We start from the raw sequence: 13,605 nt of genomic DNA, 5'->3' as shown, positions 1-13,605 counted from the left end.
GCAACCATCTCTCGCAGATGCCAAAGAACGTAAGAGGCAAAGGGAAAGGGAACGGTACGCACAAATGTCTGAAGATAGGAAAGAAGAGTTTCTTAAAATAAAGAGTGAAAGGAGAAGGGACCGGATCATGCAAATAGATGTACATAAGAAAGATGAGTTACTTGAAATTAAGCGTGAGAGGGAAAGGGACAGGTACGCGCAAATTACTTTAGATAAGAAAGATGAGTTGCTTGACATGAAGTGGGAATCTTGTAAGCAAAAAAAGGATGATGTGACACTTCTTAGTGTTGAATGCCATCAAGAGTCGACTTCGCTTTCAGTAACACATGGTAATTCCATTAACTTGCATTACATTGTGTGCAGTGTTCAATGTTTAAAGCAGTACTTACATGTTTCATTTGTTCATTGGACGGCCCCAACATATACATCTCAGGTGGTGGATCCAAGACATCCACTACACAGCCAGCGCTCATAGATCCTAAAGAACGTAAGAGGCGGAGAGAAAGGGAGCGATACGCGCAAATGTCTGCAGAAAAAAAAGAAGAATTACTCAGAAAGAATCGCGAGCGACGTAAGAATAAGAAAGATGGCTCAACAATTCTCACTGCAGATTGCCGTGAAACATCGAATCCTATCTCGACAACACCTGGTAATTCCATGAATTCATTATTTGGTTTTTCATTAACACCTCTGTTTTTCTAGACGATCTACTGAAGCATACCACATTTTTTTGTTGTGATGTGTCTGCAGGCATTGCAAGTGTATGTGGGCAATCTTGCACCGCATGGAACAAGGAAAATGTTGCTCCTGGCGATGATACTTGTTGGCTGCGCCGAAATGATAACTACCAACGGTCAAAAATTCATAATTCATATGGTTCGATTGCAGCATTGGACATCGACCAAATTGGATCCGGAAAATCCACTGTCACAAAATTACATCACACGTCGTGTGTAGTACGTACTCCGTTTGGAGACATGACAAACACTCTGATTAAAGGTATAATAACATGCCGTATATTGCGTGAACTAATTAAAAAACATGTGTTCACACTCGATCTGGTTATAACTTGTGATGGGTGCAGAAAACAAACTAGGTGCAAGTGTCGTAGATCACACTCATCCATCTCCTCATAATGGGTCGTGGTATGCCCAAATGTCTGCGGATAAGAAGGTTGAATACTTAGAGAAGAAGCGTTTAGCCCGCCAGAAAAAGAAATATGAAGTGTTCGGTCTTAATGATCGAGAACCTTCTTCATGTGAACCGATGAATCCCACATGTACGGTGATGGTTTAATTACTCGATTTAGTTTCACCACAAATCATCTATCATATATTTAATAGGGAAACTAATTTGATTGTATTATTTGACAGTTACAGCTGGTAGTGGCATTGAAAGTTTCACGAGCAGTGACCATCGGGGTTCTGGTCTTGAGTCAGACCGTAAACGTCAAAAGGGTCGACAATGGTACGCGAAATTGTCAGACGAGCGTAGAGCGGAATACTTACACAGCCTGCGTATTAGCCGCCAACATAAAAACTCTGGTGCACTCGTGGAAAATGATCAAGAAGTGGAATCAAATACTACTCACATCACAATTGGAACGCTTGATCCATTGAATCATGCTGATATTCGACCAGATCCTGATAACGAACTATGTGATTCGCTTATTTTTGAACCACTGGAACTACATTCGTCAGATGAAGGTAACACATTATCCATCAGTGTACTCTATTTTGATGTGTTCTCACACTACTTCTTTCGACCCATAGAGAAACTCGAGGCAGTCCAAGATGTTCCCGATGATTTCGATGATGAAGAATGGAGGTTATATCGTGGACAAGGTAAAAACATCAATGCAATCTACAGTCCCATCACATATATGTTGGTTTATCTGATTCATTATGTAACCTTTCCATATAAATATATTGGTATTTGTGCAGATGTTGTTTTTGAATCATACGTGGTGGGAGGTCCTGATAGTGTGGGTATGCAAGGTTATGATCCGTATGACCGCATCTACCAAAATCTTCCAAAGAAGCATCATGTTTTAAGGGAAGCCAAAAACTGCCCGTATTGTGGAGCCAAACGGTTCCAATATGAGGGACTTGCTTTTTGTTGTAGGAAAGGGAAGGTTAAAATCTTCATTCCAGATGTACCGGATGAGTTGCGACGATTGTATACGAGCCTTGATGATGACGATGCAAAATACTTCAGACAACACATACGATATTTCAATTCTCATTTCTCCTTTACAAGTCTTGGTGTTACACTTGATCGTCGAGTCAGCACTGCTGCAGGAACTGGTATATATACATTCCGTGCACATGGTCAGCTATATCACCGTTTGGACCAGCTGGTACCTGGTGGGAAGGGTCCACGACACCTGCAGCTATACTTCTATGATACTGATGAGACAATGGAACACAGAGCTAAGAGGTCTCCTGGTCTTGATATCAATTTGATCCGGAAGATTCGGAGGATACTAGAGCACAACCCCTATGTGCAGACCTTTCAGAATGTTGGTTCTGCTCCTAACCTCCATGATTATAGGATTGAGCTGAACACGGATATTGCATTGGACCAGCGAAGGTACAATGCCCCCACAGCTTCACAAGTTGCTGCTATCTGGATGGAAGGGAATGATCCACAAAAATGTTTCGATAGAAGTGTTATAGTGTATGGAAAAGCCGACAAACCTCGGTATATTCGGGCATACCATGGGTGCTACGATCCGTTGGCCTATCCTTTGTTTTTCCCTGGTGGAGAAACAGGATGGCAACGTAAGATGCTTTATGAAGGCCCTGACCCAGTAGATTGGCCAAACAATTATGATAACAATGATGATGACAACAGTGACGAGGAAGGTCCGCAGGCTATTTCCTACCTTCCCAAATTTAAAATTTTGCATGAACAACTATTTTTCTAAGCCCCTTGTGACTATGGTATTGAGTTTATGTTTTTTTGCAGATGGTTGTAGCGAGTCCAGCAAACATGTCAGTGCTAGGGAATATTATTGTTTCAAGTTGCAGATCAGGCTTGGAGAATTTAACATACTGTTACATGGGCGCCGTCTTTTCCAACAGTGGGTTGTTGACATATACATAAAGATAGAGTCTATGAGGCTCGATTGGTATTCGAAACCAGAGAATCAAGCTCTCATACGTGCAGATTTGTACCAGGTATTACATATCATCCTATTTATTTGAGATTGTATCATTAACACGTGTCCTCCTTTTGTCTGATGTGTTGCTTATTATAATACTGGACAGGGCATTATAGATACAATTGCTGCTGGTGAAGTGCGTGCTTCTGAGGTTGGTCTAAGAATTGTGCTCCCGCGGACTTTTCCTGGAGGAGATCGAGACGTGCAAGCACGATTCCTTGACGCAATGGTTTTAGTGACCCGGTTTGGTAAGCCTGATTACTTTGTCACAATGACCTGTAATCCACATTGGGAGGAGATAACAAGGCAACTATTACCGGGCCAGACACCACAAGATAGACCAGAATTGGTTGCGAGAGTATACCGGGCTAAGCTGCGTGATTTACACGATTTTTTGATCAAGAAGAGTCACTTGGGTGAGGTTGCATCATATGCACATGTTACAGAGTTTCAGAAGAGAGGTTTGCCACATGAGCACTTCTTATTGATTATGGCCCCTAACAGTAAGTTAAGCAGTCCTGATGATTACGACAAGGTTATTTCAGCAGAGATTCCTGATCCTGTCAAATACCCTGTATTGCATGCTCTGGTTATCAAGCACATGCTACATGGACCATGTGGTGCTCTCAACAAAAATTGCCCCTGCATGATAGACGGACATTGCCGTTTTCGTTATCCTCGATAATTCTGTTCGGCTACACAGCAAGGAAAAGACTCTTATCCTATATATAGGAGAAGGGAAGATGGCCGTCGAGTGGCGACCAGGGGTGCTGTATTGGATAATAGATGGGTGGTTCCGTACAACCCCACACTGCTTATGCGGTATAACTGCCATATTAATGTCGAAGTTTGCTCAAGCATCAAGGCAGTTAAGTACCTATACAAATATGTCTATAAAGGTCATGACCGTGCATCCTTCTCAGTCGATCCACCAGATCAAAATGGTACAGTAATCAACGAGATTCGACAATACAGGGATGCAAGGTTCATAACTCCCCCCGAGGCCGTGTATCGGATATTTGGTTTCCCTTTGTATGCCGTATCTCCTTCTGTTTTGCAACTTCAACTGCATCTGCCAAACATGCAACTTGTGTCATACAGAGCTACTGATAACCTGAATGATGTGGTCAACCGGGAGAAATCTAAGAGGTCGATGCTTACTGAGTATTTCAAGATGAACCTGGTGGATAGCAAGGCACGTAAATTGTTATACAAAGAGTTCCCGGAGCACTTCCGGTGGATCAAGTCCGACAAGCGCTGGCAGGCAAGGGTAAAGAGGCCGCAGGTTGGGAGAATTGTGTATGCAAACCCTGCTGAAGGGGAGAGGTACTATTTACGTGTGCTCCTCAACCATGTGAGAGGGACAACTTCATACGAGAACCTTCGTACTGTACATGGGAAAACCTGTTCCACCTTCAGAGAAGCGTGCGAGATGATAGGGCTCGTAGAGACTGATAGATCCCTCGATGAATGCTTGGCTGAGTCTACTACATTCCACATGCCTTGTGCACTGAGAAGGTTGTTTGCGACAATTATTGTATTCTGTGAGGCGACAAATATCCGTGGCTTATGGGAAAATCATTTTGAAGCAATGTCCCAAGATTATCGTCGTACACATAATGATGCAGCAATGGTTGAGCAACTGGTGCTTAGGGATATTAGAAACGTGGTTCATTCAATGGGCAAGGATGTAAGGAATTATGGTCTTCCGGAGGTTGACGACTCAGGTGATGTCCTTGCGTAGTGTTTTACGTTTTTTTCGCTTATTTTGTCAATAGTCATGATTTATTGGTAAATACATTACAGTTGATCTCCATGATGAATTATGGTTTGCAGATAACACCTTGACTTGTTGACTAAAGTATTATGATTTCCATAATACATATAACAATTTTCCTTGGTAAATGTACAAATAATTAGGCTCAATTATATTGCTAAAATATGGTTATGTGAATAAACCATAACAAAATGTCAGTTCTCTTATAGTTATGTCAGTGCTTATGTATCTAACACTGTATTGTAAACATTTTGTTATGTTACCTAACGGTTCGGTTAATATTTTATTATTATATTGTTCATACAGCTGATTATTATAGCGATCAATCGAGAGAAATATTAGAGGAATTGTCGGTGGGCGTACACGTAGAACATCTAAATCTTATTAATACACTGAACACAGAGCAGCGGTCGGGGTTTGATGAAATAATGGATCACGTAATCAACTCTAAGAGCCAGGTATTCTTTGTTGACGGTCCAGGTGGCACGGGAAAGACATATTTGTACAAGGCATTGCTTGCAAAGGTTCGTTCGATGGGTCTGATAGCCATTGCAACTGCAACGTCTGGTATTGCAGCGTCCATCATGCCCGGTGGTCGCACCGCCCACTCCAGGTTCAAGATCCCCATAAAGCTTTCCGACAACAACATGTGTAATTTCACCAAACAGAGCGGTACCGCTGAGTTGCTTCGCAGGTCACACTTGATAATCTGGGACGAAGTTGCCATGACCAAACGTCAAGCTGTTGAAACACTCGATAGGTCTCTCCAGGATATAATGGGATGCTCGCAGCTCTTTGGTGGAAAGGTCATGGTATTTGGAGGAGACTTTAGGCAGGTCCTTCCAGTGGTGACACGTGGTACGAGGGCACAGATCACTGATGCTACACTACAAAGGTCTTATATATGGGAGAAGATACGTAAGATACAGCTAACCCGGAATATGAGGGCGCAGTCTGACCCATGGTTCTCCGAATACCTCCTTAGGATCGGCAATGGAACAGAAGAGACGATTGGTGATGATTATGTGCGTCTCCCAAATGATATCGTGGTTGGTTACAGTATTGCAGAAGAATCAATTGACAAACTCATTGAATTTGTATTTCCAGATCTCCAGAACAATTCTACGTCAGCGAACTACATGAGTGCACGTGCTATCCTCTCAACTAAGAATGAGCATGTGGATGAGCTGAATGCAATTATGATAGATAGGTTTCCAGGCAAGGAGACGATATACTACAGCTTTGATTCTGTCGACGATGATTCACGAAACAACTATCCGATTGACTTTCTGAACTCAATCACACCAAATGGATTGCCACCACATTTGCTTAAACTCAAAAGCAACTGTCCAGTCATCCTGCTTCGGAATCTTGATCCTCACAACGGTCTCTGCAACGGAACAAGGCTAATGGTTAGAGCCTGCCAACGTAATGCCATTGATGCAGAGATTGTTGGCGGGCAACATGCTGGAAAGAGGGTGTTCATTCCTAGGATCCCTTTGTCCCCTTCAGAGGACATTTCACTTCCTTTCAGATTCAAGAGGAAACAATTTCCAATCCGCCTTAGCTTTGCAATGACTATAAACAAAGCTCAAGGACAAACCATTCCTAATGTTGGTATTTATCTACCCGAGCCTGTGTTTTCTCATGGACAGCTGTATGTTGCATTATCAAGGGGTGTATCACGTCAGTCAACACGGATTCTATCTAAGCTAAATAAAGATATAGATGCCATGGGGAGAAGCACCAAGAATATTGTGTACAGAGATGTATTGGAATGGTGTTCCTCGATTTCATGATCGGTATCTTGCTTCTAACCTCACTATAATTGATTCGTTTGTGAATTGCAAATGTAATAATTAATTGTGCTGTAGGAACGCTTCTGGTTTCTTCGTTTTCGAGTGCAAGCGCACATAGAATGGAGAAAAGGCCAGAACCTACAATTCATAGAGTAAGTCTTCTCCAACACACAACGGTGCACAATTCGCACGGATCTTTGTTATTGACATGAAATGCACATGCAGGATGGTAACGACAGTCAACTAAGGAAGCAATTTTTTGGTAAACTTACTGAAATATAACATAAACGAATGTGAAGACGACATCCCCTCCTTGTACGAAAAATTGTCAAGAGCATTAGGCATTCGATGTTTCCAAAGATAAATTACTTGTGATATTATATTTGCACGTGACTATCTATTCAACCATATATTACTTGATGTATCGTTTATTTTTATTCTTGATGCTCTAAAACCATATAAGTAACCGTAGATGTTAAAAAATTGCACGTGACTATCTATTTTTATTTTTGATACTCTAAAAACATATTAGAAATCGTAGATAAAAAAACGCGCGTGCGTGTCGCACGTGCATGGTTACTAGTATTTTAAAAGGGAGAGAAGAGAATCCTGGTTTATAACTCAACGTGGAAGGACAGAGTTCGTTTTTGTTTCCCCGAAGCCCCGAATGGATTGAATGTTTCTGCTTCTGCCAATGAAATGAAGGCCTCGCCCCTCCGGAATGTAGCGACCACAACGTGTCAACAACGAAATTAGTGTCCAATTCGCAAAAATAAGTAAATAAAAAAATGAAAGTAAGTGTCCTTGGGAGGTAAAACAGCTGGGTGCCCGTGCCCGTGCCCGGACCACACATTAATGGGCTCGCCCCCAACCATTTGGTCCAGGCGGCCGGGACATGTCTGCTCGTCGGCATTTAACCCCAGGTCTGACTTGAGCCCAAGTCAGACATATCACACTGTAGATAAACAGCAGGCAGGGCCTCCTTCAATCCAGACTTCAATGTTCATGCCAGAAATGCCAACAGTCTGCTATCTGTGCGATGCGCATCAGCGCCTGCCCTGAGCCAGAGGGAGGGAGTAATTGGGTGGCAGGGACAATTAGGTGGCAGGCGCACCTGCACGCCTGCATAAAAACCCTCAGATACTCTTTCGATTGCACGGATAACTCACTGACCGATATAAGATGAACTAAACCACAACACGTGCTACTTATTTTGTTAGAATATTTTTATCTGGAGTTCCACCTCGTAATTTGTGTTCCAATCAATTCATGGTACATGGGCGTCGTCCTATAATACAGGAGTTATAGAAGTATTTTTTTGGGTAAAAACTGGGTTCATGAAGCCTTTTGTACTGGTCGCAAAGTATCAATGCATTTTTGGTTTAGTGGTCAAAGAAAACTAGTACTCCTTCCGTTTCTTTTTCCAGGGAATACTATGTGTTTAGTCGTCAAATTCGATAGGGTATCATTAAAAAAAGAAATTGATAGGACATGCTTTTATTTACGTAGGTAATAGTGCAACGGTGCGATGTTGCGGAGGCCAATGATAGTGTGTAAGCCGGCGATGGTGTGGAGGCCTGAGGCTAGCGGAGGCCGATGATTGTGTGGTTGGTGCAGAGGCCGACGGTAGTGTGGTGGTGTGATGGCACGGGTGTAGGAATGGTGCTATGGTGCGATGGCGTGGAGGCCAATGGTGGTGTCATGGTGTCGAGGCTAGCGGAAGCCTACGGTGGCGCGGTTGGTGTGGAAGCTGCAATGCTGTGATTGGTGCAGAAGCCAGCGGTGGTGTTATTGGTTTGGAAATCGGCGATAATGTGGTGGTGCAAAGGCTAGCAGTGTTGCGGTGGTTTTGGAGGGCAGTGGGGCACGTAGTTAGTTAGTTAGTGTGGAGTGTGGTTCTTGCCTAACCGGCTAAAGTGAACATTAGTGTTATTTTAGTTAGCGATAGTTCTTTTCTCTGGGTGTTCCTCGTCTTAAGGTAGTGTACTGGTTGTCTGGATTTAACTTCTTATTTATTATTATAATAGACAACTCCTCTGCTTGTTTGCTTTAAAAATATAAAAAAAATGGTTGATCTTTTTTCTGTCTAACTTTTTCGTGGGTTTTTTTTTCTGTCAAACTTCAATTTTTTCATGTTAGACTCCTGATATCAAGGATCATATACCAAGTGGTATGCTTGACATGTCATGTTACCCTGGGACCATTTCCTATTTTCCTCTGTTGTTTTGCCCATTAAGGCTAGCTGCTCGTGTTGACATGTCCTGTAGCAAAGGGCAATGTTTAGTTTGACGCATCAACAGTGAGAGGGAGGCAATGCCACCAACAACTTACTCCGTATCAGTTCTCATCCGGGCCGGGGGTTGCAGCTGATCACATCACATGGTTATATACTTATATTTCCTTTTCTTTTTTTCCAAACAACTTATTATATCTCGCAAGAAAGGAAATATGTTAAATTAATTATGCATACTCAATATATAGATTGCTTTGTAAGGAACACACTCGGTATTTTATTGATCTAAAGCATGACTTGGCGCCGGCCAATGTGTTTTCTTAAGAACAAATGGTTTGCTTCCCTATCGAAGCGATTAACAAATCGTAATGCATGGAGACATTAGACAAGTGGCCTCTCGTATGAAAGCAAACATTTAGGACTTGATAATCTTCTTGGCTCCTACAATAACTCCAAGTCAAGGTGCAAGATGAATAGATGATAGAGATGTGCTATTTCATTGTACCTTCTATCTTCTTGAGAGCAAGTCATCTCGTTGTACTTGACCGGGACACGCATGACTGATCATCAGCTCATTTCCTTGTTCCTGGAGCAGCATCGTCTCTGCAGAGATATTGGATAGACGCATTGTCTCTGTCGTATGGAATCTTCTTGGGAAAAAGATGAGCAAAGGTGGCCTGGCAGGAGTTATTTTGGGCCGGGCTCAATTGCTGGGATACCTAAATTCGGCGCAAAGCGCAGCCTACCTTTAGAGGCAAGGCCCATTCCTCTCCCCTTTTCTTTTTTCTTTTTATTTTGTTTCACTTATATTCCGTGTTGCTACTTCTGGTTCATGTACAATGGATTTTGAGTCGTGACGAACCGGTGAAACCAAAGTTTACTTGATCAACGGTCAACTATATCTGAGCAGAATTTTTTTTTACTTACCTTGCTGTGATTGGAGAGGATAATCATAGATCACCAATAAGGACTGGCTTGCTAATGTTGGAATAACTAGTACCCGCGCGTTGCCGGAGTCAGGAGTTGTCCACATATTCATGTATCAATAATATTTTGCTGAGGTACAACATATTCTATAATATCTACATCTACTACTATTTAAAAACAACCTAATGAATGCGTCCGTCTACCACAGTCGGACGACTAAACGCATATCGTCCATCTGATCTCACTCGCCCACCCGCAACATCGCATCTTCGTTTCGATCCTTCGTCCGCCTGAACCGTCGCACGTCCGCACTCCCGCTTCCTCAAACAAAATCTCAACGAACCCAGCAGTTCCGTTTCTGCATCCTACGCCGCCCCCTCATCCACCTCTGCCCTCGCAGGACCGCCGCCACCATGTCGACGAGAAGGCGCCGCTCCAAAGGAGTCAATGATGGCATCGTGATCGCCTCACCGATGCCCAATGCAACCTCTTATTTATATCGTCGTGATGGATCTGTCGAGCCTGGCCATTGGCCGCTGCCCCGTGGTTGCCTCAAGCACCCCCAAGATCCCAGTCGTCGTCACCTCCAACCCCTCCATGGGGCTGCATCCTCGAGTGCGTCCATCGGGTCGACAGCAGCAAAGGGTGCGGCGGCAAAGTTGGTGCCCCCCTCCGCAGTGGTGGCCTCCTCGATGTCACAAGATCTAGGCCACCGTGATCTCCAGGTCATCCACGACCACAACTCGCACGACTCCCCTACCCGTCCACTCGCACGGCTCCCCTCCCCGCTCGCTCCTGTGCCTCCTCCTCGACCAGATCCACACCGCTTATGCCCACTCCTCGTCTCCCCCATCTTCGCTCCCAAGACGAGATCTCATCACCTCATTCCCAAATCAACCAGAAATGAAGGCCCGAACCCATCGATCGATCCAAAAGTGCCCCAAATCTACCTCAAATTCACCACTGAATCCCCAAAATTAGAACCCAAACCCTGCACCTACCCATTCAAATCTGAACTCGCCATTTCCACTCCCACCACCCCAAACCCGCCGCATTCTCCAGATTCCCACCGAAATCCACCGCCATGGCTACCGCACTCTCCAAATCCACCCCCAAATCCCACCCTAGGTCGCCCACCACCGCGCAGCCACCACCGTCGAACTCGGGCCCCGCCGCTGCGTCGGCGGGCGGGGGCATGGTGCCGACATCAGGGGTCACCAGCGCGACGCCGTCGAAGAACATGGCGATGGTGGAGCTCAAGTCGCGTGTGCTTGCCACGCTCGCGAAGCTCTCCGACCGCAAGACACACCACATCGCCGTCGAGGACCTAGACCGCATCATCCGCTCACTGCCGTCCCCGGGCGCTGTGCTCATGCTGCTCAACTCACTGGCCTCTGACTCCCGGGGGCTCGCCTCCCCGGCTAGGTGCGAGTCATTGCGCCTCCTCGCCACTTGGACCACGCCGCCTCACTGCCGTACTTCCTGGAGAAGTAATGTTTACTGATTCGCTCCGACGGTGCCGTGAGTTTGCTATGGTGCTAATTTGGCAGCTGAATTTGCTCTGTTTTGCAGACTACATTCAAGGGCCGGGTGTTTATGACCCATGCGACAGAGGCCATTTACAAGCTGCTGCTTTCGGATTATGTCAAAGTGAGCAAAGTTTCCGTGGAGGATATGCTGTATGATGAGAGTGACATTCTTCGTTCTATGGACAAAATTGAGGTATCTCCATACTGTTTATCTGTTTCTTTTTCCCCATCAGTATATTAGTTAAGTCCATCTCATTTCATATGAATATTCATTGTGTTCTATGGTGTTATATAGCGACCAGTTGATAAACAAATTGTTCACTTGCTTTGGAAGCCTATTCAGAACAGGTATATTAGACCGAGAAAAAATGTGTGCTTTTAAGATGCTCAAGTTATTGCCTAGATGTCTGGTGCATATTTCAAAGTGAAATTATTTTTCACCTCTCTATTCCCCCTTCTTTCTAGCACTTGTTTACCCTTATTAAAAGCTTGTATTAACAAACCTGTGAACGGCAAAAAAAATCCTTAAAATTGGTTTCAGTTATATTGCCTAAGCAGCCTATAATATCTGATCATCCCCCCCCCCCCCCATCAGCAATTCTCTCCTGTGCATTTCCATGCAGGTGCAGGTTATAGACTTCCACCAGACAACGGAAGTTAATGGGATACGCTTCTGGTGCTATACTGCTACCCATGTACTTAGTGCTGCCATGTTCATGGTGGATATTGCTGGTGTGCGCATTCTTTACACTGGTGACTACTCCTGCGAGGAAGACCACCTACGAGCTGCTGAAACTCCCCAGTTCTCCCTTGATATTTGAATTATTGAGTCAACTTATGGTATACAGCAACATCAATCTCCCATTGTACGTGAGAGACGCTTCACGAGGTCATCCACTCAACTGTTTCACAAGATGGGCGTGTTCTTATCCCAGCATTTGCTCTTGGTAGAGCCCAAGAACTGTTACTTATCCTGGATGAGTATTGGTCCAACCATCCAGAGCTCCATAAGATTCCTATCTACTATGCCTCCCCTCTTGCCAAGAGGTGCATGGCTGTCTACCAGACATACATAACCTCCATGAATGAAAGGATCAGAAACCAGTTTGCACAGTCCAATCCCTTCAGACAAGCACCTTTTTGGATGAACTTCGGCCACCCAACATTATTCTTGTACATGGAGAAGCAAATGAGATGTCAAGGCTGAAACAGAAACTTATTTCTCAGTTTGATGGAACAAATACAAAAATTGTTTCTCCCAAGAATTGCCAATCAATAGAGATGTATTTCAGCTCAGGAAAATGGCCAAAACTATTGGCAGATTTGCAGAGGAGGTGCCAGAAGTTGGAGAGTCTGTTAGTGGCTTACTTGTGAAGAAGGGATTCACATATCAGATTATGGCTCCTGAGGATCTCCGAGTGTGCACAGTTATCTACCGCTAACATTACTCAACACATTGCTGTCCCATATTCTGGTTCTTTTGAAGTCATAAGGTACAGACTGAAGCAAATATATGAGAGTGTGGAGCCACCAACGGAAGAATCTGATGTTCCAGCATTGATTGTGCATGAAAGAGTGACAGTTTACTAAGATTGAAAAAGCTATGTTACACTGCAGTGGTCATCTGATTGCACTGATTCTCTGCTATTTGCATTGTAGATAGCCCACTAGGCTTTAGTTCATACATGTTGATTGTTCGGTATCTGAAAGTTGCAATGGATGGAAAAGAGGTATATTGATCTATTTTCAGTAATGTTGTACCGCATATTTACACATTGATACGTAATCTATAATTCTTTTTTTCTGTCTTTGGTGCAGCTTGAGAACATTGCATTCTTCTACACTGTTATGCTTGTTGCTATCTATGATTTGAGGGACCACCTTCACGTGTTTCTCCATGCCTCTATGGATGAACACAAGATATTCTATGATTGGTTTCGATGAAACTCACATAGAACCTCACCATGACATGTGCTATAGCGTGAAAATATTGTGACTCCTGTTATAACGTACAGGCATGTAACTATACAACACAAAAGGTCTGTTGATATTGGAGGGATCCTTGGTCAGCGCAGGGTGGGGGTCATAACGTCAGCTTTCCATTTCATTTGCGATTTAGGACATCGTGCATATTTGATCCTGGTGATTGTGATATGACCATGATCCATAAATAC

The 13,605-nt window shown here is 43.9% G+C and overlaps 3 protein-coding genes and 1 pseudogene across 3 annotated transcripts; all 4 read left to right on the top strand.

The window, feature by feature from the left end:
* The first annotated feature begins 64 nt into the window (after positions 1–64).
* LOC133910581 (uncharacterized) lies at positions 65–4,910 on the top strand. Its single transcript, XM_062352927.1, has 9 exons — positions 65–271; positions 364–649; positions 751–822; positions 1,374–1,706; positions 1,773–1,844; positions 1,944–2,867; positions 2,971–3,182; positions 3,273–3,755; positions 3,870–4,910. The coding sequence occupies exons 1-9, from the start codon at positions 65–67 to the stop codon at positions 4,908–4,910; spliced, it is 3,630 nt and encodes a 1,209-aa protein (XP_062208911.1).
* A 566-nt stretch (positions 4,911–5,476) lies between these two features.
* Positions 5,477–6,742, top strand: LOC133910580 (uncharacterized). Its single transcript, XM_062352926.1, has one exon. The coding sequence runs from the start codon at positions 5,477–5,479 to the stop codon at positions 6,740–6,742; it is 1,266 nt and encodes a 421-aa protein (XP_062208910.1).
* Positions 6,743–10,782: 4,040 nt separating this feature from the next.
* LOC133911069 (microtubule-associated protein TORTIFOLIA1-like) lies at positions 10,783–11,946 on the top strand. The gene is made up of 2 exons (XM_062353289.1): positions 10,783–11,392; positions 11,475–11,946. Exons 1-2 carry the CDS (start codon positions 10,987–10,989, stop codon positions 11,585–11,587), a joined length of 519 nt encoding a protein of 172 aa, XP_062209273.1. The 5' UTR covers positions 10,783–10,986; the 3' UTR covers positions 11,588–11,946.
* Positions 11,947–12,048: 102 nt separating this feature from the next.
* Positions 12,049–13,227, top strand: LOC133910579 (cleavage and polyadenylation specificity factor subunit 3-I-like; annotated as a pseudogene).
* The last annotated feature ends 378 nt before the right edge of the window (positions 13,228–13,605 follow it).

The sequence above is a fragment of the Phragmites australis genome, chromosome 3, assembly GCF_958298935.1.
Source record: "Phragmites australis chromosome 3, lpPhrAust1.1, whole genome shotgun sequence".
In the NCBI taxonomy this organism is placed as follows: domain Eukaryota; kingdom Viridiplantae; phylum Streptophyta; class Magnoliopsida; order Poales; family Poaceae; genus Phragmites; species Phragmites australis.
The sequence above is the reverse complement of the archived record's forward strand: the minus strand, read 5'-3'. Positions and strand labels throughout refer to the sequence as shown.